At 46.6% G+C, this 27,506-nt stretch overlaps 1 protein-coding gene across 3 annotated transcripts in view; it reads right to left on the bottom strand.

Annotated features, from left to right (window-relative positions):
* The window catches only part of thumpd3 (THUMP domain containing 3), a 49,240-nt gene extending 25,697 nt beyond the window's left edge, over positions 1-23,543 (bottom strand). For 2 of the 3 annotated variants that reach the window (XM_072472093.1, XM_072472091.1), the window contains exons 1-5: positions 22,566-23,542; positions 21,463-21,731; positions 20,660-20,737; positions 17,173-17,730; positions 7,586-7,716 (exon numbers count right to left, since the gene is read on the bottom strand). In XM_072472093.1, coding sequence (XP_072328194.1) covers positions 7,586-7,716; positions 17,173-17,730; positions 20,660-20,737; positions 21,463-21,729 — 1,034 coding nt within the window. In that variant the 5' untranslated portion in view covers positions 21,730-21,731; positions 22,566-23,542. Of the gene's footprint in view, positions 1-7,585; positions 7,717-17,172; positions 17,731-20,659; positions 20,738-21,462; positions 21,732-22,565 lie in introns of all 3 variants that reach the window. The other variant, XM_072472092.1, reaches the window with a different exon arrangement.
* Between the last annotated feature and the right edge of the window lie 3,963 nt (positions 23,544-27,506).

Genomic DNA, 27,506 nt, shown 5'->3' on the forward strand with positions numbered 1-27,506 from the left:
ACACATGTCAAGTGATAGGGAAACCTCAGTGATAAAACCAGCGCTCTTAATACCCATTCCAGCATTTGAGGAACCTTTTACAAGGGTCTTAATTGATTGCATTGGACTGCTTCCTGAAACGAAAAGTGGGAATCAATATCTTTTGACTATAATGGATGTGTCTACTAGGTTTCCAGAGTCCATTCCAGTACGCAATATTACAGCTAGATTGTGGAGGAGTTACTTAAATTCTTTACTAGATATGGACTACCCACAGAAATACAATCGGATCAAGGATAAAATTTTACCTCAAAGTTATTCAAAGAAGTTATGGATAGCTTAAGAATAAAACAATTTAAATCAACTGCGTACCATCCAGAATCGCAGGGAGCGTTAGAAAGGTGGCATCAGACATTAAAGACAATGTTGAGGGCTTATTATCAAGATTATCCAGAGGATTGGGAGAAAGGAATTCCATTCGTACTGTTTGCAATTAGGGATGCACCTAATGAGTCAACCAAATTCAGTCCTTTTGAACTAATTTTTGGTCATAAGGTAAGAGGACCACTTAAATTGATTTAAGGAAAAATTGGTGAGTGAGCAGTCGGAATTTACATTATTGGATTACGTGTCAATTGTTTGGGAACGATTAAATAGAGCAGGGGAATTGGTTAGACAACATTTAAAGGTTGCACAAAATGTGATAAAACGGGTAGCGGACAAGAAAGCAAAAGTTTGTAGTTTTGCCATTGGAGATAAAAGTTTTAGTATTGTTACCAGTGGTAGGTGAACCTTTAAAAGCAAGGTTTTGTGGAACTTATCAGATTGAAAGGAAATTAAGTGAGGTGAATTATGTGGTAAAAATGCCAGATAGAAGGAAAACTCACCGTGTGTCATGAGAATATGCTTGAAAGGTACTTTGAAAGGGGAGAGCAAAAGGAGGAGGTTTTAGTGATTCTAACTCAAAGTGAAGAACCAAATCCAGATGACTTTGAATTTGACATCCCTCAAATTAAATTGGAAAACGAGGATGTTCTTAAAAATTGGGGTAAATTGTTGAGTTACTTTCCAGAGGAAAAACTGACCTGAAAGTTTTTGATATCACATGGGCAAGTTTGTGGAGATAAGTTGTGAAGTACTAAAATGGCTATACATGATGTAGATGTGGGAAATGCTGTTCCAATTAAACAACATCCATATAGACTTAACCCGTTAAAATTGGAAATTGAAAGTATGCTTAAAAATGGCATAATTGAAGGGGGTTGCAGCCAATGGAGCTCACCCATAGTGATGGTACCGAAACCAGACGGTACCCAACGGTTGTGTGTGGACTATGGAAAGGTTAATGCAGTTACAAGAACAGACTGTTATCCTATCCCACGTTTAGAAGATTGCATTGAGAAGATGGGACAATCAGCTTTTATATCCAAACTGGATGTACTTAAAGGTTACTGGCAGGTACCTTTATCCGAAAGGGCGAAGGAGATTTCAGCTTTTGTGACTCCAGATGGTATATACCAATTCAAAGTTATGCCATTTGGCATGAAAAACGCTCCAGCCACATTTCAACGGTTAACTAACAAAGTCGTTTCAGGGTTACCCAATTGTGCGGTATACATTGATGATCTGGTAATTTTTAGTCAGACATGGAAAGAACATTTGAAGCATCTGATGGAGTTATTCGATCGACTTCAGGAGGCGGGTTTGGTGGTAAACCTAGCCAAAAGTGAATTTGGAAAAGCCCAAGTCACTTTCCTTGGCCATACAATCGGACAGAGTCGAATGGTCCCACGGGATATGAAAACAAAAGTTATTGGGGAGTTTCCAATACCCTTGACACGGAGGGAAATAGTGATTTCTTGGCATGAGTGGATTTTACCGGAAATTTGTGCCGAATCTTAGCAGTCTGGTCGCTCCACTGACGGACTTGCTAAAGAAGTGTAGCAAATGTTAATGGACAGCGGAGTGTCAACAGGCATTTGACGGCCTGAAGTCTGTGTTAATCAATGCTCCTGTGTTGGAGAATTACAAGTGGCTCTATGATCATATTGAACTAAAGTATCTGACCTTAAAGAGAAATGCCGCGGCGTAGAGAAATGGATGGATCGTGCAGAGACCTTCTTGTCCAAAGAAGACTGTCAATCAAGAGAGATTCCAGTTGCAGGAAGAAGAACTAAAATGGACGATGTTATTATAAATGTTTGACTGTTTTGTTTTGTTAAACAAAATAGTATATTTACTGTCAATGTTGTTTAAAAGAAAGTGAAAAGGTGAAAAATGAAACCCTCTTAAAGTTGATGGTTTATTTTTTTTTCTTGGGGGGAGGTGTCATGGGAATGCCACTTTAAGAAATGTTTGTCTTCGCAAGTGGCTGCAGTGATGTCATTGTGTGGATGGAGCTGGGCTCTGGCTCTGCTTTTTACTTTCGTTTTGAGCTCGAAGCTTTGATTTATTATTGTCACCTGCATTAGTATACAGTGAAAAGTATTGTTTCTTGCATGCTGTACAAACAATGCATACCGTACATAGGGAAGGAAGGAGAGACTGCAGAATATAATGTTACAGTTATAGCAAGGTGTAGAGAAAAGATCAACTTAATACGAGGTAAGTCCATTCAAAGGTCTGATGGCAGTAGGGAAGAAGCTGTTCTTGAGTCGGTTGGTACGTGACCTCAAACTTTGGTATCTTTTTCCTGACGGAAGAAGGTGGAAGTGTGTGTGTCCGGGGTGCATGGGGTCCTTAATTATGCTGGCTGCCTTTCTGAGGCAGCGGGAATTATAGATCGGGTCAATGGATGGGAGGCTGGTTTGTGTGATGGACTGGGCTACATTCACGACCTTTTGTAGTTTCCTGCGGTCTTGGGCAGAGCAGGCTCCATACCAAGCTGTGATACAACCAGAAACAATGCTTTCTATGGTGCATCTGTAGAAGTTGGTGACGGTCGTAGCTGAAATGTCAAATTTCCTTAGTCTTCTGAGAAAGTAGAGTCGTTGGTGGGCTTTCTTAACTAGTGTCGGCATGGGGGGGGGGACACCAAGATAGGCTGTTGGTGATCTGTACACCTAAAAACTTGAAGTTTCTACTTCGTTTCCATTGATGTAGACAGTTTCTACTTCGTTTCCATTGATGTAGACAGGGGCATGTTCTCCACTACGCTTCCTGAAGTCGATGACAATCTCCTTCGTTTTGTTGACATTGAGGGGGTGATTATTGTCGTTGCACCAGTTCACCAGATTCTCTATCCCATTCCTATACTCAGTCTCGTCATTGTTTGAAATCCGACCCACTACGGTGACGTCATCAGCAACTTTGAAAATCGAGTTGGAGGGGAATTTGGCCACACAGTCAAAGGTGGATAAGGAGTATAGTAGGGGGCTGAGGACAAAGCCTTGTGGGGCACCGGTGTTGAGGATGATTGTGGAGAAGGTGTTATTGCCTATCTTTACTGAGTAGATTGTGGCCTGTGGGTTAGAAAGTTCAGCATCCAGTTGCAGAGGGAGGAGCCGAGACCAAGGCCACAAAGTTTGGAGATGAGATTCGTAGGAATGATGGTGTTGAAGGCTGAGCTGCAGTCGATAAATAGGAGTCTGACATAGGTGTCTTTGTTATCTAGGTGTTCCAGGGCTCTGGCTCTGCTTTTTACTTTCGTTTTGAGCTCGAAGCTGTTTTTGGATCTGAGTTTTAATTTTGTTTTCAGTTGGAGAGCTGCATTCACACCGAGGAGGGGTATTTTGGTCTCTCTCTCTGCATGCTAAAGAATGTCTCCAGATCCCTTGATGATTTCAAAGTAATACCTGTTTCTGTAAGGAATGCAAACCTACTGTCTTTGTTAAAAAGGGTCTTTGACTTATGGATGTTGTTAGGAAAGTTACTACGGGTTACCTATAGAGTACTGTATCTGTGGGGTGGGGGGGGGGGGGGGGTAATAGTGCTGGTAGTTGATAAGAGGTTTACTCTGCGTTTATAAAATGTTAACTGGATTCACAGAATAAACATTGTTTTTGTTTAAAAATATCTTAGATCTCTGTTGCATCACACCTGTCAAGTGGGCCCTTGTGCTCCCCATAACCAAATCTATTAAAGGTTGTGGGTCATGTGAACTCCATGATATACTTTGGTGTTCTCTAAACTCTGGCCCATAATACCACAACCCAAAGGTGTGCAGGTTAGCTGGATTTGCCACACTAAACTGCCCCTTAATTGGAAAAAAATAATTGGATACTCTAAATTTATATTTTTAAAAAACCCTGGTTGAAGATACACAGGCAGTAGGTCTGCTAAAACTGTAATTAAGGTGTTGCAAGAGTGAGGTAATCATTCATTCCAACCACTTACTTTGTTGTAGATAAAGGGTTAATGGACTAGTGTTTATATTTTGGATGGTTCCCTGGGGTATAGATAATTTGAGGGATTGTATTTAGTCCTAGCTGAGGTGATGGGACATCTTAGTGGGATACATATGATGCACTAATTGGAGGAGCTAGGTCTGTCTGCAGTTTGCCATTTTGCCAAATGCTGTTAGGTTGAGCAGAAGGGTCTGACAAGACAGAAGTGTACTGGATCTGCTCTTGAAATGGTCAAGTAAACATGTTTTGTTAACTTTATTTATAAGTGGCATTTGAACTGAATTGGGTTGTTTGGTTGGAATATTTGTAGTGAATGTGTAGGGCATAAATTAAAGTTTTCCTTTTATTTTAAGAACTATTTAGTTGTGAATTGTAAAGATATTTCTTTGATTTTAATGTAGTTAATACTTTGTTTAATTAAAATCTGTTTTGTGTGCGAGGCTGGGGTTAATACAGTTAGGAAAGGTGGTGCACAGGGCAAGGATGAGCCGGTTGTTGAGGGGGGGGGGTTGAGGACACTTGTGAGCAGTATGGAAGAGGTTCGGCCAACCATCTACATATGTTTGGGCCTGCCTGAAGTTGGAAACATTTTGGGGATCATTTACCAGCACCATGTCGGTGATCTTGTAGTTGGATTTGGAGAGGACTTGCTGGCGCTGCAGACGGGTGCGGGGGCAGATGTTTTAGCCTGAGCCTCGCTGATTGCTCGCAGGAGGGTTCTGTTTGGGTGGAGGTCAACTTCTCCGCCTCGTGCCTCAGTGTGGCTGGGGGACCTGATGGAGTTCCTGTATTTGGAGAAGGTTAAGTTTACCTTGAGGGGGCGATTGAGGGGCTCCACAGGAGGTGGGGGTCTGTTTATTCTTAATTTTAAAGAGTTGGTTACCGTCAGCTGCTGGGGGGGGGGGGGGGTTATTCTTTTGAGTTATTGCGGTGTTGGTTGATAGAGCGGGGGGGGGGGGGATTGTTCTTGTTGTTTTGCTTTATGTATATGTTGTTAACTTGTTAAAAAACAAATAAAAATATTTTCAAAAAACATTAAAGTCTGTTTTAACATAGAATGTACCTATTGGTCAGAATCATCACTCCTTTTCTAACAGTTTTACAAATTGCAAATTGTTGGGGTTTCAGGTATTCTAATTTAAGCCTGGTGCGCTATCATAACAATATTTTTTTCAAAATTACACTCTCCTACTTTTAGATTTACCAGATGGGACTTCACCATCACCAGGGAGAGGGGGGATGGGACATAAATGCTGGCGTAGACAGCAACACCCACATTCTGTGAAATAATAAATCAAAAGTGATTGACCAGGCTGAATTTGGTGGTAGAAGTTGGTCAGTGCAGGTAGTCCTGGGACTTCAGCTACTACCTGCACTGATCAGCTTCTGCCACAAGATGGAGTTGAGGACTTCAGTGTAAGTTCAGAATGGGAGCCAGGAGCAGAACAACTGAAGAACAGACTCCAGTGGCTAAGGTAAGAACAGAGGCTGGGCGGCAAGGCAAGTGGGGAGGAGGTGATGTGAGGCAAGGCCGAAGGGAGGAGGCAGCAATGCCAGGAGGCAGCCACAGGAGCAGAAGGAAGAAGGTCAGAAAGCAGGAACAGAAGTATTGCGGGAAAGCTGATGCAAACATGCAGGGTACAGACGAGGAAGCTGGTGGCAAAAGGCATTAAAGTGAAGCTGGCTATGTTAAACAGATATATTGACATCACTTTATCAATAACACTAAAGCGAAACAACGTTGAGTCCATGATAAGCGGGGCCTTACTCGGCGGTCTGGTGGTTAGCACTGCTGCCTCATGGTGCCAAATACTGTGGTTCAATCCTGGCCCTGGGTCACTGTCCATGTGGAATTTGCACATTCTCCTTTTGTCTTCGTGGGTCTCACCCCCATAACCCCATTAGTGGGCAGCACGGTAGCATTGTGGATAGCACAATTGCTTCACAGCTCCAGGGTCCCAGGTTCGATTCTGGCTTGGGTCACTGTCTGTGCGGAGTCTGCACATCCTCTCCGTGTGTGCGTGGGTTTCCTCCGGGTGCTCCGGTTTCCTCCCACATTCCAAAGATGTGCAGGTTAGGTGGATTGGCCATGATAAATTGCCCTTAGTGTCCAAAATTGCCCTTAGTGAGGTTACTGGGTTATGGGGATAGGGTGGAGGTGTTGACCTTGGGTAGAGTGCTCTTTCCAAGAGCCGGTGCAGACTCGATGGGCCGAATGGCCTCCTTCTGCACTGTAAATTCTATGATATGAAAACCCAAAGATGTGCAGGGTAGGTGAATTGGACACGCTAAATTCCCCCTTAATTGGAAAAGAAAGCGGGGTCTTACTGTACTATTATTTTACGGGATGTGGGCATTGCTGGCTAGGGCAACATTTACTTCCCTTAAGAAGGTAGTGGTGAGTTACCTTCTTGAACTGCTGTAGTCCATGTGCTGTAGGTACACCCACAGTGCTGTTAGGCAGGGAGTTCCAGGATATTGACCCAATGACAGTGAATGAACGGCGATATAGTTCCAATTCAGGATGGTGTGTGACTCAGAGAAGTTGTAGGTGGTGGTGTTTCCCTGCGTCTGCTGCCCTTGTCCTTTGAGTTGGTAGAGGTTTGTGGGTTTGGAAGGTGCTGTCAAAGGAGCCTTGGTGATTTGCTGCAGTGCATTGTGTATATGTTACACACGGCTGTCATTGTGTCTCAGTGGTGGAGGGAGTGAATGTTTAAGGTGGTGGGTGGGAAATCAATCAAGTGGGCCGCTTTGTCCTGGATGCAAGAGATTCAGTCTAACTTGATAACTCTTCCAAAGAGATGGCACACATGGCAGACTGTGATTGAAATGGATTAAGTATTGTCCCGCCCTAATTTTCTCCCCTCCTCAATCTTAAACATCAACTTGCAATGCAATTCAGTTCCAAAGGGAATGGGCAGCCTTTGATACCTCACTTAGGTGGCTAATCCTCACATGAGCAAAGCTGTTGGGAGCATTGTAATTAAACCCCTGAGCCAATGTCCACACTTGTTCCAAGGAGGTGGGAGAGGGGTGAGGTTTACTGGCTAGAGGCTCCCCTTTTCAGAGTTCAACTGCACACCCTTGCTGAGACCAGCAACCTGAACACAGGCCAGAGATTAATGCTGAGACTCAGTTGAGTAGTACCATTACAAGCTAAGCTACCAGTGGAAGCTGTCGCTTAGACCTTTGACGGGCAGTAGAAAGAATTCACCATCCAATTGATGTTCAATAAACTGCACAGCTAGCACGAGACGTACCTTAACATCCCATAGGCTAAAGTAGATCGAAGAGTTGTAGGCCCAAAGTGTGTTATGTTGCGCTTGTGGAGACTTTCCTCTGTAAGAGCTATGCCAATTACTACTTCATTCTCATGAATGTTGAGGAGGATCTGTAAAATAAATGATGCGCAAGACAGAAACAAGATAGTTAATGATGGGAGCACAGCAATATCATTTACCTCCCAGGTTGTAAAATACTTCTCACCATTACAATGGTTACTTTCAGATGAAGGGAACATTCCTGCTTGGCGATTGTCACTCGATGTCCGCTCACCCGTTGTCGCAGCGTCTGCATGGTACATACTTGTGCGACTCGGCCAACGTTGTCTACCTCATACGCTGCAGGAAAGGATGTCTCGAAGCGTGGTACATTGGCGGGACCATGCAGACGCTGCGACAACGGATGAACGGACATCGCGCTACAATCGCCAGGCAGGAATGTTCCCTTCCAGTCGGGGAACACTTCAGCAGTCAAGAGCATTCAGCCTCTGATCTTTGGGTAAGCGTTCTCCAAGGCGGTCTTCAGGACGCGCGACAACTCAGAATCGCCAAGCAGCAACTTATAGCCAAGTTCCGTACACATGGTTATGGCCTCGACCGGGACCTTGGATTCATGTCGCATTACATTCACCCCCCACCATCTGGCCTGGGCTTGCAAAATCCTACCAACTGCCCTGGCTTGAGACAATTCACACCTCTTTTTAAAAAAAAATATTTTTTATTCTCCTCCTTTTTCACATTTTCTCCCAAATTTACACCCACCAACAATAAACAATAATCAGTGACAAATATGTCAATCCCCACATCAATAACAACAATCCCATCCTCCCACCAAACCCCAAACATTAGCCCGCATGTTCACATGAACAAATGACAAAAAGGAATTAGGGATCTCCCATAGTCGCCATTAACCCCCCCCCCTCCCACCCACCCGCCCCAACTAATGTTTGATGTTATCCAGTTCTTGAAAGTGCATAATGAATAATGCACATGAATTGTAGAACCCCTCCGAGCTTCCCCTCAGTTCAAACTTAATCTTCTCAAGAGTCAAGAATTCCAACAGATTCCCCCCGCCACGCCAGGGTGGAGAGGTTGCTCTCCAACATATCAGGATCCGACTTTGGGCGATCAACGAGGCGGAGGCTACAACATCTGCCTCCGCACCTGTTTCCAACCCTGGCTGGTCCGACACCCCGAATATGGCCTCCTGGGGTCCCGGGTCCAGTTTCACGAGCACCACTTTAGAAATTACCCTAAAAACCTTCCAGTAATCCTCTAGCTTTGGACAGGACCAAAACATATGAACGTGATTAGCATGGCCCCCCCCGCAACGTTCACACATCTTCTCCTTCAAAGAATTGTCTCATCCTCGCCTTCGTGAGGTGTGCTCTGTATACCACCTTCAGCAGTATCAGCCCTAACCTCGCGCACGAGGTGGAGGCATTCACTCTCCGGAGCACCTCACACCCCTCCTCCATATCCTCTCCCAACTCTTCCTCCCACTTTGCTTTGATCCCTTCCAGTAGTGCCTACTCCTCTTCCAAAATAGCTCTGTAAACCGCCGACACTACCCCCTTCTCCAGTCCCCCCTGTCGTCAGCACCTCCTCCAGCAATGTGGAGACCGGCTCCACTGGGAAGCTCTGTATCTCTTTTCTGGCAAAATCTTGAACCTGCATGTATCTAAACATTTCAATTCACACCTCTTTAATCTGTGATTATCCCGCTCTCTGGATCTGTAAAGGCTTAATTACCTGCAAAGGCTCGCATTCAAAATATCGTCTTGCATCATTGACTTTGTCTATATATATATATGTATGTTTCTGGAACCCACCTCTTCATTCACCCGTGGAAGGAGCAGTGCTCCGAAAGCTAGTGATTCGAAACAAACCTGTTGGACTTGAACCTGGTGTTGTTACCACATTCCTAAATAATAAATACTAGCATTTTCCTTTCTACTGAGGCCAGGCCAATCTTTAGCTTGTTTGTTTGTTGTCACCATATCATTAGCAGGGCCAACCTGGGTACAGAAAGTAATTAGGAAAGCTAATAGACTGTTATTGTTTATTGTGAGGGGAATTGATTACAAAAGTAGGCAGGTTATGCTTCAGTTGCACAGAGTAAGAAGTCTTACAACACCAGGTTAAAGTTCAACAGGTTTATTTGGAATCACCAGCTTTCTGGACTGGAAAGAGGGAAAATTACAGGTTATCCAGTCGCACCATCTGGACCTGAAAAGACTTAATTACCTGCAAAGACTCGCATTCAAGTATCATCTTGCATCATTGGCTTTGTCTTTATATGCCATGTTTGTGAAACCTACCTCTTCGCTCACCTGAGGAAGGAGCTGCGCTCCAAAAGCTAGTGATTCCAAATAAACCATGAAGTGGAGATGCCGGCGTTGGACTGGGGTGAGCACAGTAAGAAGTCTTACAACACAGGTTAAAGTCCAACAGGGATAGAGGAGTGCTGCCCCCGACGATGTCACAGGCCACCATCTCGTTAATATTGAAGCGGCAAAAGAACCCGGAGCTATGAGGGTCCGATAGGCCGCTCTTGTTGCTTAATGTGGACGCTAAGTTGCTGGCCAAGGTGTTGGCCTCCAGGATTGAAGATTGTGTGCCGGAGGTGATTATGGAGGACCAAACCGGATTTGGCAAGGGTAGGCAGTTGGCAGCCAATATAAGAAGGCTGCTTAATGTGATTAAGATGCCCCCGGAGAGAAGGGAAGTTCAGGTAGTTGTGGCCATGGGCACAGAGAAGGCGTTTGACCGGGTAGTGTGAGACTATCTATGGGAGGTGCTGGGACGGTTTGGGTTTGGTAGGGGCTTTATCGACTGGGTCAGGCTGGTGTACCAGGCCCCGGAAGCCAGTGTAAGGACGAATAAGATGACCTCGGACATTTTAGGCTGCACCGGGGGGTTAAGACAGGGATGTCCCCTCTCCCCACTGCTGTTTGCATTATCCATAGAGCCGCTGGCAATTGCTCGGAGAGCTTCTAGGGGCTGGAAAGGGCTGGTTATGGGGGGGGGGGGCATAGGGTATCGCTTTATGCGGATGACTTACTCCTATATGTAGCAGATCCAGGGGCAGGGATGAGGGAGATTATGGCGATTCTGGGGGAATCCGTCCGGTTTTCAGGATACAAATTGAATATGACGAAGAATGAGATGTTTGTAGTCCAGGCAAGAGGTCAGGAAGGCCAGCTGGGGGAGTTACCGATCAGGTTAGTGCAAGACAATTTAAGATATCTGGAGATACAAGTGGTGCGCGACTGGAGCCGGTTACACAAGTTGAACTTATCCTGGCTGGTTAAGCAGATGAGGGGCGAGTTTCGGAGATGGGATGCGCTCCCACTGTCACTGGCGGCGAGGGTGCAGACGGTTAAGATGACGATATTGCCGAGATTTTTATTTGTGTTCCAATGCCTCCCGATTTTCATCCCACGGTCCTTTTTTTTTTTAAAGAGGGTCAACAAAATTTTGGGGGGCTTTGTTTGGGCGGGTAAGTCCCCACGGGTGAAAAAAGTGATGCTCGAGAGGAATCGGGGGGGGAGGGGGGGGCTGGCCCTGCCAAATTTGAGCAATTATTACTGGGCGGCGTGGGGACAGGGGCGGCTTGGGAGCGGATGGAGGCAGCCTCATGCAGGGGCACCAGCTTGGGGGCGCTGATAACGGCACCGTTGCTGTTCCTGCCGGCGAGATATTTTACCAGTCCCGTGGTGGTGGCGGCCCTGAGGATCTGGGGTCAGTGGAGGAGGTACGTTGGTGCAGTGGGTGTATCGGTTTGGTCCCCAATATGTGACAACCAACAGTTCGCTCCTGGGAGCCTAGATGGAGGATTTCGGGTATGGCAAAGGGCGGGAATTGAGAAGATGGGGGACCTGTTTCTGGAAGGGAGCTTCCCAGCTTGAGGGCGCTGGAGGAGAAGTTCGGGTTGGCAGCAGGGAATGATTTTAGATATCTTCAGGTGCGGAGCTTTCTGCACAAGCAGGTATTATCCTTCCCACTCCTGCCACTAAGGGGGATTCAAGATAGGGTAGTGTCTAGGGGATGGGTGGGGGAGGGGAGCGTCTCGGACATCTACAAAGAATTAATGGGGGCGGAGGAGACGCATATAAAAGAGCTGAAGCGTAAGTGGGAGGAGGAACTGGGGGGTGAGATGGAAGACGGCCTATGGGCGGAGGCGCTGAGCAGGGTCAATGCGCCCACTACATGCGCACGGCTCAGCTTGATCCAATTTAAGGTGGCGCACCGGGCGCACATGACAGCAGCCCGGATGAGTAGATTTTTTGGGGTGGAAGACAAGTGTGTCAGGTGTGCGGGTGGACCAGCGAACTATGTCCACATGTTCTGGGCATGCCCAAAAATTAGGGGATACTGGCAGGGGTTCGCGGATGTCATATCCAGGGTATTGAAGACAAGGGTGGAAATGAGTCCAGGGGTAGCGATCTTTGGGGTGTTGGAAGACCTGGGTGTTCAGGGGGAGAGAGAGGCAGATGTTCTGGCCTTTTCCTCCTTGGTAGCCCGGCAACGGATATTACTGGCTTGAAGGGAGTCTAGGCCTCCGAAGTCAGAGGCCTGGTTAACCGACATGGCGAGCTCTCTCGGCCTGGAAAAGATCAAGTTTGCCTTGAGAGGGTCGGTGTCAGGGTTCGCCCGGAAGTGGCAACCATTCATTGACTTCTTTGCGGAGAATTAATCGTCAGCAGCGGTTGCTTTTTGATTACTGTTCTTTGTACTCTATTGTTTTTGTACTATGGTTGTTTGTTATGCCACAAATACCTCATTAAAAATTGTTTGTTTAAAAAATATATATGTTTATAAAGTCCAACAGGTTCGTTGTGGCAACATCTGCATGGTCTCGCCAATGTACATCCTTTCCTGCAGCGTATGAGGTAGACAACGCTGGCTGAGTCGCACAAGTATGTACCGCGTATCTGGTGGGTGGTGTTCTCATGTGTAATGATGGTCGATGATCTGACACGTCTTGCAGAGATTGCCATGGCAGGGTTGTGTGGTGTTGTGGTCGCTGTTCTGAAGGCTAGGTAGTTTGCTACAAGCAATGGTGTGTTTGAGGTTGCGTGGTTGTTTGAAGGCAAGTAGTGGGGGTGTGGGGATGACCTTGGGAAGATGTTTGTCTTCATCGATGATGTGTTGAAGGCTGCGAAGATGTTGTAGTTTTTCCGCTCCGGGGAAGTACTGGACGACGAAGGTACTCTGTCGGTTGTGTCCCGTGTTTGTCTTCTGAGGAGGTTGGTGCGTTTTTTTGCTGTGTTGATCGATGAGTCGAGTGCCATATCCCGTTCGTACGAGGGCATCTTTCAGCGTCTGTAGACGTCTGTTACTCTCCTCCTCGTCTGAGCAGATCCAGTGTATATGGAGGGCTTGTCCATGGGGGATGGCTTCTTTATTGTGTTTGGGGTGGAAGCTGGAGAAGTGGAGCATCGTGAGGTTATCCGTGGGCTTGCGGTAAAGTGAAGTGCTGAGGTGATCGTCCTTGATGGAGATGAGTGTGTCCAAGAATGCAACCGATTTTGGGGAGAAGTCCATGGTGAGTCTGATGGTGGGATGGAATTTATTGATGCCATCGTGTAGTCGTTTCAATGATTCTTCGCTGTGGGTCCAGAGGAAAAAAATGTCATTGATGTATCTGGTGTATAACGTCGGTTGAAGCTCCTGTGCGGCGAGGAGGTCTTGTTCAAACTTGTGCATAAAGATGTTGGCATATTGAGTTGCGAATTTGGTCCCCATGGCTGTTCCGTGTGTCTGGATGAAGAACTTGTTGTCGAAGGGGAAGACACTGTGATGTAGAATGAAGCGGATGAGTTGCAGAATTGCGTCTGGAGAGTGGCAGTTGAGTACTGAGGCTGTTGCAGCAATGCCGTCGTCATGGGGGATGCTGGTGTAGAGTGCCGGGACATCCATTGTGACGAGGAATGTTCCTGGTTCAACTGGTTTATGGGTGCTGAGTTTCTGTAAGAAGTCAGTCGTATCACGACAGAAGCTGGGAGTTCCGTGTACAATGGGTTTCAAGATGCCCTCGATGTAGCCAGAGAGGTTCTCACAGAGTCCCATTGCCTGATATGATAGGACGGCCTGCTGTATTGGCCGTGTGTATTTTCAGGAGGCAGTAGAGATCTCCAAGAGTATGTGGGATGAGCGCATGTAGGGTGCTCTGAAGGTCTGGATCCAAGGTCTTCAGCAGTCCGTTGAGTTGGTGAATGTGTTCCTTGGTCGGATCTGCGGGTAACTGTCTGTAGTGTTCCTGGTTGTTGAGTTGTCGGTACACTTCTTTGCAGTAGTCCGTTCTGTCCAGTATGACGGTGGCCCCTCCTTTGTCTGCTGGTTTGATGATGATGTTGCGGTTGGTCTTGAGAGCGCGGGTGGCATTGCGCTGTGCTTGGGTGACGTTCGGGGCTGTCTTGTGAATGCGACTGATGAATCTGGCATTGACGTGACTCCTGACGGCTTGAGCATACAGGTCAAGTCCAGGGCCTTCTTGGAGGGGTCCAAATTGATTCTTTCCTCTTCGGTTGCCGCACCGCAGATCTCTCGGTCTGCTGTTCCGGTTTATTGGTTGTCTCATTGGGTTCGCTGTCGGCTGCTTGTGGTCTGTGGAAGAACTCCCGGAGCGTCATTCGCCTGATGAATTCCTCTGTGTCTGCCTTTGACTTTGTCTATAAATATGTTTCTGGATCCTACCTCTTCATTCACCTAAGGAGTAGTGCTCCGAAAGCTAGTGATTTGAAACAAACCTGTTGGACTTTAACCTGGTGTTGTAAGACTTCTTACCAAATAAACCTGTTGGACATTAACCTGTTGTTGTAAGACTTCTTACTGTGCCCACCCCAGTCCAATGCCGGCATCTCAACGTCAGTTGTCCAGACGATTGGTGAGATATAAATGCATTAGAAAGAGTTCAGAGAAGGTTTATTGGACTCATACCAGAAATGAGTGGGTTCTCTTGTGGGAAAGGTTGGAGAAGCTAGGTTTGTAGCCACTTCATGAGGTGGAGGCGACTTGATTGAAACCTTCAAGATTGTATCGGAGAATCTATAACTAGGGTCACTGTTTAAAAATAATGAGTCGCTCATTTAAGATGGAGATGAGGAGAAATCTTTTCTCCCTGAGGATAGCGAGTCTCTGGAACTCTCTTTCTCAAAAGGCAGTTGAAACAAGAGTCTTTGAATATTTTTAAGGCAGAACTAGACAAATTCTTGATTAACAAGGGGGTGAATGGTTATCGGGAGTAGGCAGGAATGTGGGGTTGAGGTTACAATCAGATGAGACATGACATTATTGAATGGCGCTCCAGGCTGGAGGGGCTCAGTGGCCTCCTCCTGCTCCTAATTCGTATGTAACCTCGTCTACAGTTCTCCATTTTCTCTCTCCCTCTTTTCTTGAATAGCAGGATTACATTTGCTACCTTCTGTATCAGAATCTAAGGAATTATGAAAGATTAAAACCACTGCATCCACTATCCCTTTAACTTGTTCCTTTGTTGTCAACATACCATAGGCATCGCTTGCTGCTTCTCTAGTTTGTTTCAAGTCTCCCCTAGTCCACATCTCAATGTTATCCGTCCATCTGATTTTTCTCCTTCCTGCCAACAGAAGCTGGGGAGGGATCGGGGATGTGGAAGTGAGGTAGGGCTTGTTGGTGACTGTGTAAATGGGAAAACCAATATTATCGAACAGCCTCGTCGCATCCGTTAAGCCTCTCGCTAGATATGCAATGCTTGGAACGCCTTGCGAAATCTAACGAGATCTCGTGATCTGGATCTTGTCCTCACAGGGTGATATCCAGATTAACATATTTAAATGAGCATTAGACTCATTTAAATATGCCGGCGCCGGATTCTTCTGAGGCCTGGGAATGTCCACGCCTGGTAGATCTTGCTATGGCGCCGTTTAGCACTGGTCCACATGGCTTAACGGCACCTGGGAGGTGTCTCCCAGACCATCGGAAGCCCCGGGTGGTCGGATTCTGGGCATGGTGGTACCCTGGCACTCTTGCCACCCAGGCACCCTGGCAGTATGAGAGGGGATTTTTAAAATAATTTTGTGGGATGTGGGCATTGCTGGATGGGCCAGCATTTATTGCCCATTCCTAATTGTTAAGAGTCAACCACATTGCTGTCGATCTGGAGTCACGTGTAGGCCAGACCAAATAAGGGTGACAGATTTCCTTCCCTAAAGGATGTTTTTTTACAGCAATTGACAATGGTTTCATGGAGATCATTACACTTTTAATTCCAGGTGTTTGTATTTAAATTCCACCATCTGCTGTGGTGGAATTCGAACCTGAATCCTCAGAGCATTATCCAGAGTCTCTAGATTACTAGTTCAGTGACAATACCACTACGCCATCACCATGGCCATGGAGGGTGTTATTTGTGACTTGGATTAGGGGCATTTCCAACTGTGTCAAGAGGTGGAAACCTGATTGGAGATAATCTGACATGGAGTTGCTGGAATGATGGATGCAGATTTGTGAAGCAAAAGTAAAAGTACGTTCAAGCACTTTGGAGTGGAAAGGAAGGATGGTGACCAGGCAAGTAGTTTGGAAGGACGGGAGAGGGAGGGGTGGGATGTTTTTTTTTTGGAAGAGGGGGATGATGATGGCAGATTTAAAGTTTACAATATCAGCTAGCATGGGAGCCAGGAGGGTTAGTAGCTCAAATCTAGACATTTAAATCATACCTTGCTTCAATGTCTTTGTCAGTAGGCAATTTCTTTGCCAAACTCAAGAATTTGCAAAAGGTAAGCTGCTTCTTTTACAGCAATGACATAAATGTCTCTGTAGGACAACTGTCTTTTTTGTGTATATTTAAACACTCTGTGCCTCTGTGTAAAATTTAGCAATTTGTTTGCCTGGTTGTCCTGATTGTCATTCTTCCATATTTATTTATTTATTATAAATTTAGAGTACCCAATTAATTTTCTCCAATTAAGGGGCAATTTAGCATGGCCAATCCACCTACCCTGCACATCTTTGGGCTGTGGGGGCGAAATTCACGCAAACATGGGGAGAATGTGCAAACTCCACACGGACAGTGTTCCAGAGCCGGGATCGAACCTGGGACCTCGGCACCGTGAGGCCATAGTGCTAACCACTGCACCGCCGTGCTGCCCCTACTTCCATATTTTAACTAATTGGAGATTTAATTCCAATACATGTTTTATTGCAACACAGATGAAGATATATCTGAAGGGACTAGAAGCCAGGGGTCTTCCAGTCGAAATTTCTCAGCACCCAATTGGTTGCTGTTTTTAAATCAATTATTTGTATTTTTGAGACATCTTTTTGCTACATTTTGTTCTGTGACTTCCCTCATTGAAAACAGAGCAAGTATGACACAGTGGCGATGCGACATGGTGATTGGGACTCAATGTGTTTGTGCTGATATAGGGTGGGTTTATTCTGGTTGTGGGCAAGCAGCCATCTGATCCTTGTGGCCGAGTCCTGTGCGTGAAGAACAGTTGCCTGAGCAAGATGGAGATGGTGGAGGGAAATCTACAGCAACTGGCAGCTTTGGGACAAGAGGGATTGAATAAACTGCATACCTCCACGTCGAATTTGGTCATATCAGCCTTCCACTGGAACAGATCCTGCACTGCTCCACCAAATTCTCTGGCTGCCTCCATTGAAGTGAAGCTGTGCTTTTCTCCACTTCTGTTGCAGGTGACCCGAAACCGAAGAAGTCCACAGGCCCTCCCTCCGGCCTCAGCTATAGCTGTGTTTATGTCTTTGTCGGACGGAAGCCCCTCAGGTGAAACCGATGCTCGATCATTTAGCTCCATCTGATTGGTGCGGGTATCACTGGATAGCTCTTTGATTTCAGGGGGCTGATTGCCACTTGTCTCAGTATCGGAGGGGGGATTTCTCGTGCTGACAGGCAGCTGATCTCCAGTAGTTGTTTGGGCAAAGGGAACAGGCTCCATCAGGCCATCTTTATTTGCATCAGTCTCCTGTGATGCTTCTAGACCTGGGTTCTCGCCTTGGCTGCCTTTTCTGCGCTGGCCCTTCCTCTTCTTCAGACTGTTGTTCAATTCCCATACTGTAAGGGGACAAACCCATAGAAGCTGGCCAGCCAACTGTCTGAGGTCCTCCAGTACATTTTCCTGTTAAAAGCAAAGAGAACAAATAAAAGCAAAGAGAACAAAATCTAGGGTGTCAATCTAATGCAGTACTGTTTGTGTTGGACGTCAGAGGCGCCATCTTTCAAATGATATATTAAGTTGAGGCCCTGTCTTCCCCTCAGATGGGCATCAAACATCCCAAGACACTATTTTGAAGAAGAGAATGGAAGTGCTATATAAAGGTAATCTAATGGGCGATTGACCTTTATCACAAATGGGCTGAAATACAAAAGGGTAGAAGAGTAAGAGTAAAGGGTACAGAGCTCTGGTGAGACTCACCTTGGGACTGCATTCAGTTCTGGGCACTGTAAATCGAGAAGGACATACTAGCTCTGGAGTGGGTGCAGCACAGATTTAGCAAAATGTTATAAGGTGGAAGTGTTATTAAGAAGGAGGTCGGCACAGTGGCGAGCATTGCTGCCTGACGGCACTGAGGACCCGGGTCCCAGGTCACTGCCTTTGCACATAAGAACTAGGAGCAGGAGGAGGCCAACTGGCCCTTTGAGCCTGCTCCGCCATTCAATGAGATCATGGCTGATCTTTTGTGGACTCAGCTCCACTTTTCGGCCCGAATACCATAACCCTTTATTCTCCAAAAAACTATCTATCTATCTTGAAAACATTGAATGAAGGAGTCTCAACTGCTTCACTGGGCAGGGAATTCCATAGATTCACAACCCTCTGGGTGAAGTTTCTCCGAAGCTCAGTCCTAAATCTACTTCCCCTTATTTTGAGGCTATGCCCCCTAGTTCTGCTTTCACCCGCCAGCGGAAACAACCTGCCACATCTATCCTATCTATTCCCTTCATAATTTTATATGTTTCTATAAGATCCCCTCGCATCCTTCGAAATTCCAACGAGTACAGTCCCAGTCTACTCAACCTCTCCTCATAATCCAACCCCCTCAGCTCTGGGATTAACCTAGTGAATCGCCTCTGCACACCCTCCAGTGCCAGTACGTCCTTTCTCAGGTAAGGAGACCAAAACTGAACACAATACTCCAGGTGTGGCCTTACTAACACCTTATACAGTTGCAGCATAACCTAAGTCTTTAACGCCATCCCTCTAGCAATGAAGGACAAAACTCTATTTGTCTTCTTAATCACCTGTTGCACCCATAAACCAACTTTTTGTGACTCATGCACTAGCACGCCCAGGTCCCTCTGCACAGCAGCATGTTTTAATATTTTATCATTTAAATAATAGTCCCTTTTGTTGTTATTCCTACATTTGTCAACATTGTATTCCATCTGCCAGACCCTAGCCCATTCACTTAACCTATCCAAATCTCTCTGCAGACTTCCAGTATCCTCTGCACTTTATGCTTTACCACTCATCTTAAGTGTCGTCTGCAAACTTGGGACACATTGCACTTGGTCCCCAACTCCAAATCATCTATGTACATTTTGTTCTGTGTTCCCTCTGCATGGGTTTCACCCACACAAATCAAACATGTGCAAGTTGGTGAATTGGTCATGCTTAATTGCCCCTTAATTGGAAAAAAAAGAAGTGGGCACTTTAAATTTATTTTTAAAAAAGGGAAAGTTGTGAAGGTCACAGAAACCAGGTTTGTATGTGCCTGAATCTAAGGTCACAAGGTGATAAATTGATGTGTTTAAGATGACTAAAGGTGTTGATAGAGCAGATGAAGAGAAACTATTTCTTCTGGTGGGAGAGTCCTAACTAAGGAGGCATAACCATAAAATTAGAGGCAGGCTGTTCAGGGATGATGCCAGGATGCGCTTCATCATACAAAGAAAGGACAGTTGAAATCTGCCCAACCACCACCAAAAAGCCAATCAGGGGGTCACTTGAAAGTTTCAACACCAAGATTGATAGCTTTTTGTTAGACAGGTTATAGTTGCTAAGGCACAGATCAGCTATCATTTAATTGAATAATGGGACAGGCTCGAGGAGATAAATGACATACTCCTCCTTATATGTTTCTCATCATTCAGAGTTGAGCTAGCTGATCTCAGCCATGAAAGTAGTTGGGTTTTACCATTGTCTTTGTCACCCCCAGGTTAAACATGAGCTGGAGTTCCTAGCACTGATCACTCCAGATAAACCCAAGAGGACACGGTGGGATCAACCTGAAGTCCTCCCTAAGTACACACATGAAGAATGATAACTTGTGTGGGGTACTGAGGGCAGCAGTGTGCCAGAAAAAGCCAGAACCCAAGGATGAGGAGTTGCAGTGGGAAACGAAAGACACACCTGCCAGAGCAGACTAACTTGGAGAAAGGTGACAGTCCAAAATTCTGACAGTTCATGAATGGCCTGGATCATGGCATGATTAACAAACAACTGTATGGGCGTTGTACCTTGACATTTAATCTAGTTAAACTGCTAATGGCCAGAATGAGGGCTTCACCGAGAAGCAGGGATTCCAGTCACTGCATAAGGCAGGCAAGGATGCTTTTTCTTGTGGGACTTGCTGGCCTACTTGCTGGTATACTGCAGCCTTAATCACTGCCATTAATGGTGATCAATGGAGGGCCAGTTTAGCTAATTTGGCTGGACAGCTGGTTCATAATGCAGAACAAGGCCAACAGTGTGGGTTCAATTCCCGTACCGGCTGAGGGAATTCATCAACCTTCTCCACCTTGCCCCTTGCCTGAGGTGTGGTGAGGCCCAAGTTAAATCACCAGTCAACTCTCCCCCTCAAAAGGGAAAGCAGCCTGCCTATGGTCATCTGGGACTATGGCGACTTTACTTACTTTAATGGTGCTCAGCAGAAAGGGTCCCCATTGTGGTCTAGGTAGAAGTGAGGAAAGGACAGGAAGGTTAGGACAGGGCCAGTTTCATCATGATTTAGTCAGAAAAGCATGTAAATTGTCAGGGTCATACAGTGATAAGACTTTTATTTAGTTTAAATGTAATTAGTTTATTCCTTTTGTAACATACTTACTTTGGTTTCACCAAACTGATAATGAGGAAACTCCTGGATGACAACAAATAGATTATCAACAGATCTCAAAAGATGAATCTGGAATAGAGGAAAAAATACTGGTGAAATTCCCATGAATTAGGAATTGAAGGAGCAGTTATCAGTTGAGAATATAATTTTAGTGGCCTCCCTGATGGCTTATTCAGCAAACAGATTTGCATTTCTAAGCACTTTACACATCCTGACGAGATTCCACGCGGGCTGTGAGGAATGAGGCACTTGAGGTGCAATCACTGTTGTAACGTAGGAAACACAGCAGGCAGTGTGTGCATAGCAAGATCTCACAAACAGTAGTGATACAAATGGGATGTTGATGAAGGGATAAATATTGCCTCGTGACCAGGGGACCTGACCTGACCTCACCACCCCCCCAAAAATAGTACCATTTGGTCTTTCACGCCCATTTGCAAGGGCAGATAGAGCCTCAGTTTAACATCTCATCTAAAAGATGGCACCTTCATCAGTGTAGCAGTAACATTCTATCAGTACTGCACTGGAAGAGTCAGTCTACATCTTCAGGTTCTTGGGATTGGTCCTCAAATACACAAGGTGCTGACTCGGAGGAAAAGGTGTTCCCAATTGAGCAGATCACAAAGGCTCATGCTTTAGATTCCCCATCTGCTTGGAGCTATTGAGGCTATGGGGATGGATGGAACAATTCTCCTCTGCTAGATTAATTCTCACTCACATGAGAAGAATTGAGGCTGCCGTCACTTGTAAGAATATGGAGAGGAAAAAAAGCACACAGAACAATATAAACTAACCTGGAAAAGATTATCTGTTGAAACCGCAAAATAGATCTTTCCTCGATCCTTGCTGATCCTGGACTTGGATCCAATTTTTTCCAGGACTTCGTCAGCAGCGGTGTTCTCGAAGCCGGTAGGAACTGTTGCTCCGATGGTGACCCAACCTTCCTGTGTACAGAGAGGCTGCTGTGTTCCTACATCCCCATGTTCAAGAGGACCTTCCCCCACTTCAGGCACCATTACTGTTGCAGTTGGTCCATCTGTACTGCCGTTACGCACAGACATTTCTTCAAAAATTAAAAAAGGACTTCCATTTATACAGCGGTTTACACAATGTCAAAACGTTTTACAGCCAATTAATTTTTCTTTGGGCATGTAGTGTACTTTGTAATGTGGAAAACACGGCAGCCATTTTGCACCCAGAAAGATCCCACATATCACAATGCCCAGATAATCTGACAGTGTTGCTGGTTGAGGAGAACACCACAGCTTTTCTTCAAAATAGTGCAGTGGGATCTTTCACATCCTCTGAGAGATCAGATTAATTTCTTTTTAAACTTAAGAGTACCCATTATTTTTTTTCTCCATTAAGGGGCAATTTAGCGTGGCCAAAACACCTAATCTGCACATCTTTGGGTTGTGGGGGTGAAACCCATGCAGAAACGGGGAAAATGTGCAAACTCCACACAGACAGTGATCCAGGGCCGGGATCGAACCCGGGTCCTCAGTGACGTAGGCAGCAATGGAGATCAGAATAATTTCTCATCTGAAAGACAGGACCTCCAACAATGCAGCACTCTCTCAGTGCTGCACTGGAGTGTCTGCCTGAGAATATGTGCTCAAGTCTCTGGAGTGATGCTCAAACTGACAACCCACCAGTACACAAGTCACATATGACTCCTGGACTCTGAAGGTACAGGGATCTGTATGCAGTAAGAGACATGGTCTTGGAGTTTGGTGTCAGATTGACTCAGTGACACCCGTCACTCCCACCTCACAGTCCGGCCTCTGCTGCTTCAGGATGTTCACACACACCTCAATCAGGGAACGTTACAAAGTACAATCAACAATAAATCGAGTCACCGCCCCTGGGTCTGATATGCCCCCCATCCCATCCTCACCCGCTCCGCTCTCCAACTGCCAGGTCCTCCCGCTCCGCTCTCCAACTCCTGGTCCTCCCGCTCCGCTCTCCAACTCCTGGTCCCCCCGCTCCGCTCTCCAACTGCCTGGTCCTCCCGCTCCGCTCTCCAACTCCTGGTCCTCCCGCTCCGCTCTCCAACTGCCTGGTCCTCCCGCTCCGCTCTCCAACTCCTGGTCCTCCCGCTCCGCTCTCCAACTGCCAGGTCCCCCCGCTCCGCTCTCCAACTCCTGGTCCCCCCGCTCCGCTCTCCAACTGCCTGGTCCTCCCGCTCCGCTCTCCAACTGCCAGGTCCCCCCCGCTCCGCTCTCCAACTGCCTGGTCCTCCCGCTCCGCTCTCCAACTCCTGGTCCTCCCGCTCCGCTCTCCAACTGCCAGGTCCCCCCGCTCCGCTCTCCAACTCCTGGTCCCCCCGCTCCGCTCTCCAACTGCCTGGTCCTCCCGCTCCGCTCTCCAACTGCCAGGTCCCCCCCGCTCCGCTCTCCAACTCCTGGTCCTCCCGCTCCGCTCTCCAACTGCCTGGTCCTCCCGCTCCGCTCTCCAACTCCTGGTCCTCCCGCTCCGCTCTCCAACTGCCAGGTCCCCCCGCTCCGCTCTCCAACTCCTGGTCCCCCCGCTCCGCTCTCCAACTGCCTGGTCCTCCCGCTCCGCTCTCCAACTGCCAGGTCCCCCCCGCTCCGCTCTCCAACTGCCTGGTCCTCCCGCTCCGCTCTCCAACTGCCTGGTCCTCCCGCTCCGCTCTCCAACTGCCTGGTCCTCCCGCTCCGCTCTCCAACTGCCTGGTCCTCCCGCTCCGCTCTCCAACTGCCTGGTCCTCCCGCTCCGCTCTCCAACTCCTGGTCCTCCCGCTCCGCTCTCCAACTGCCTGGTCCTCCCGCTCCGCTCTCCAACTCCTGGTCCTCCCGCTCCGCTCTCCAACTGCCTGGTCCTCCCGCTCCGCTCTCCAACTGCCAGGCACGCGCGCGCTCACTTCCGCCGGAAACTCCAACACCACAACCGGCACATGCGCACAGAGAACGGCTTACAGCACCTGGCAATGGAATCGTCCTGAGTGTGTGTTGAAGGCAATTGGGGGGAGGTGGAACTCAGTGCCCGGCGGGGTTTAAAATCAATGCATGGGAGGAGGAGGCGGCTGAAGGTCAATGCTGGGCGTTACAATCAGTGCCTTGGCTGGGTGAGATGTGGTGCTGGAGACACACGCCGCTTGGCGGAGGTGCAGTCGCTGTCCAGGATGGTTACTACCATATTGCCCAAATGGATACACTTAATGTTCTGGCTTATACGCTCAACTGCCTGGTTAGAAACATTACCTGGAGTGCTACTGAGCCATATGCAACCAAAGAATCCGCATTTACACAGCAATGGACAACACGATAGCACATTGGTTAACACAGTTGCTTCACAACTCCAGGGTCCCAGGTTCGATTCCCGGCTGGGTCATTCGGTGTGGAGTCTGCACATTCTCCCCGTGTCTGCGTGGGTTTCCTCCGGGTGCTCCGATTTCCTCCACAGTCCAAAGATGTGTGGATTGGCCATGCTAAATTGCCCTTAGTGTCCCAAAAAAGGTTAAGTGGGGGTTACTGGGTTATGGGGATAGGGTGTCATAGACTCATAAAATTTACTGCAGAAGGAGGCCATTCGGCCAATCGAGTCTGCACGGGCCCTTACAAAGAGCAACCTACCTGAGCCATCTATCTACCCTATCCAGTAACCCCCCCTTAACCTTTTTGGTCAAGGTAGATACGTGGGCTTGAGTAGGGTGCTCTTTGTGAGGGATAGTGCAGACTCAATGGGCCGAATGGCCTCCTACACTGTAAATTCCACGATCTTGTACATCACATATTCAGGGTGTCCCAAAGGCAGTGTAGTATTGTTAAAATGTAATTATTGGGGCAGCAAGGCGGCGCAGTGATTAGCATTGCTGCCTCACAGCACTGAATAACCCAGGGTTGATCCTGGCCCCGGGTCACTGTCCGTGTGGAGTTTGCACATTATCCCCGTGTCTGCGTGGGTCTCACCTCCACAAAGATGTGTAAGATAGGTGGATTGGCCACACTAAATTGCCACTTAATTGGAATTTAAAAAAAAAGGACATTTTAAAAAATGTTAAATTATTGTTATGCAGGAAAAGGGCCAGACAGCATGTGCGCAGCACAATCCCACGAACAGCAGGAATCTTGGTTAGACCGCACTTGGAGTACTGTGTGCAGTTTTGGTCCCCTCACCTTAGAAGGGATATTATCGCTGTAGAGGGAGAGCAACAAAGGTTCACCAGACTTGTTCTGGGGATAGGGGACTATCTTGTGTCGGGCAAAATGGGCCTGTACTCTTTAGCGTTTTAAAGAATGAGAGATGATCTCATTGAAACCTACAAAATATTTGGTTCGGGAGCCTAGAACCGGGGGCACAATTTCAGAATAAGGGTGATGCCACTGAGGACCAAGATGAATATAATTTTCTTTACATGGAGGGTTGTCAATCTTTGGAATTCTCTACCCCAGAGGGCTGTGGCAGCTCAGTCATTGATCTCTGATTAGCAGGGACTGATAGATTTCTGATGAACAATATCATAAAGGGTTAAGGGGATAGTGTGGGTGTCATGTGAGAGTACCTTTAAGAAATGGGTGTTTATTACTGCAGCGATGTCAGAGTGGGTGGAGCTGGGCTGTCAGCTTTTTACTTTTGCTTTCGGCTTTTTGCTGCAGTGTGGGTTTGGTTTCATTTTAGTTTTGGAGAAGCTGAAATCACAGCAGGATGTGTATGAATCTGCAAGTTTATGAATGTTCATTTGGGATTTTCAAAGTGGTAACTGCTCTCAATAGTGAATTTAAACCTGATCTTTGTGTTAAAAGGGTCTTTTGTCTTCTGAATGTTGTTTGGGAATTTATTAAGGATTACTTAGTGTTGTACTCTTTGGGTGTTGTATTTGAATTGATGGTTGCTAAGATGTTCACTGTATGTTTTAAAAAGGTTAACTTGAGTTCATAGAATAAACATTGTTTTGCTTTAAAAAATACTTTTCCATTTTTGCTGTCCCACACCTGTAGAGTGGGCCGTGTGCTCCCCATACCACAATCTATTAAAAGTTGTGGGTCAGGTGAACTCCATGATACACTTTGGGGTTCTCTAGACCCTGGCCCATAACATGAGTAAAAGGCATTGAAGTGTCCAATCAGCCATGATCGTATTGAATGCCCTACCCCTGTTCCTATTTTCCTAAGAGGATTGGCTAGTCAATCTGTGTCCATTCTTGTTGTTTGTGGGTAACTGTCAGTGAGGACAGTAGGAGGCTTCCCCTGCTCTTTGAACAACCCAGTGGCATCTTTCACAACTAGATGGCAGGTTAGATGGGATCTCAGTTTAACACCTCGCTCCAAAGTTGACAGCTGCGGCAATTTGGGACTCCCTCAATATTCCACAGCAGCGTCAGCCTGGATTCCCAGCTCGAGTCGCTAGAGTGGGGCCTGACCTCGAGGAATAAATGTTACAAAATGAGATGCACCTGACACTGAATTTAGTTCAGAAATGTTACAGGAAGGGGAACATAATCAACATCCTTCTTTGCTGTTTGGCCGATGGGTGCGTGTTTATCAGGTAAGGACAGGACCTGCTGTGATGACCATGTAGTTGGACAACACGCACTGGCTTGCTTTACACATAAAAGGTGGCAAAGGTACGAGTGAGTGCTCGGTATTGAAAAGAATGCAAGGACCAGTCAGCACCTTCAGGTTTTAAGCAAGAAATATTTGCGGGGTTGGAAATGTAAAAAATGATGGTAGCCTCCAGCTTTCACTGCCTCGTACATAAAAATTTGGTCGATGGCTTTAGCTACATTCTCCTTTAAGTAAGATTAATGGTCCTGTAAACATTATAGTGTGATTCTGGGAAGACGAGAATGAAGTCTTTAATGGTGCAAGACTGCATAAAGAGGTCAATACTGTCAGTTTGGGGCAGTGAGAGAAAAGAAAAATGACAGAACCTGTTTTAAGATCGACTTGGAGAGCTGCTCCATAGAATACCTCAGATTATCATGATCAATACTGAGCCAGCAGTCCGAACCTGGCTGTCTGTAAAGATCCCATTTGTATTCTCCCCTGGGTGCTTGTTATCCACAGCCTGCTGCTGTTTCTTTCTCCTTGGTTTCTGAACAAACAGCATTCTGAGTGATTGTAAATCTGCTCAGCCCTCACTTCCAATGGGCTAGAGGAAAGCAGCGGTTGCAGAAAATTTCACAACATTCCATTTACAGCAACGAAACACGTGAGTTAAGCTAACAGGCCATTTTGGTGTTTAAACTCTACCCACGTCACTTCACCTCTTCCTATCAGCATTCTTCACTCTCTCATGTGTTTGTTTAGCTTCCGATTAAATCCTATTCACGTGAACCACTTCATTTGCTAATGAGTTAATCTCACCACTGCTGAGTAAAGGCATTGTTCCTGAATTCCTTATTGAATTTATTAGTGACTATCTTACATTTGTGCCTAGTTTTGGACTGCCCTCAAGTGGAAACATCTCTATGTCTACATCAAATATCTTCATTATTTAAAGGCCTCTATTAGGCTAACCCTCAGCCGTCTCTTTTCTAATGAAAAGGGCCGCGACCTGATCAGTCTTTGCTAATAATTGCGTCCTCTCAGTTATCTTCCTATTGTAGGGCATGGGGTCTCAAAGACTTTAACTTCCAAGGTGTTAAACGTCTACAAGAGGAATACATTATCAGGGTAGGGCCTGACTTACACAACTTTGAGCAGAGTAGCCTGTCAGCTCTGTTCCAATCCAGCTCAGGCTGATCCTGATCCTGTTCCTGTCAGCTGGTTGCCAGGATCCAAAATGAGCCATTCCCGATTCAATTTGTGAACTCACTATGAGCGCATTCAAAGCGGTCACGAGGCAGATGGAGTGGAGAAAGGGAATGTCAAAC

This window comes from Scyliorhinus torazame, chromosome 13 (genome assembly GCF_047496885.1).
Source record: "Scyliorhinus torazame isolate Kashiwa2021f chromosome 13, sScyTor2.1, whole genome shotgun sequence".
NCBI classification, from domain to species: domain Eukaryota; kingdom Metazoa; phylum Chordata; class Chondrichthyes; order Carcharhiniformes; family Scyliorhinidae; genus Scyliorhinus; species Scyliorhinus torazame.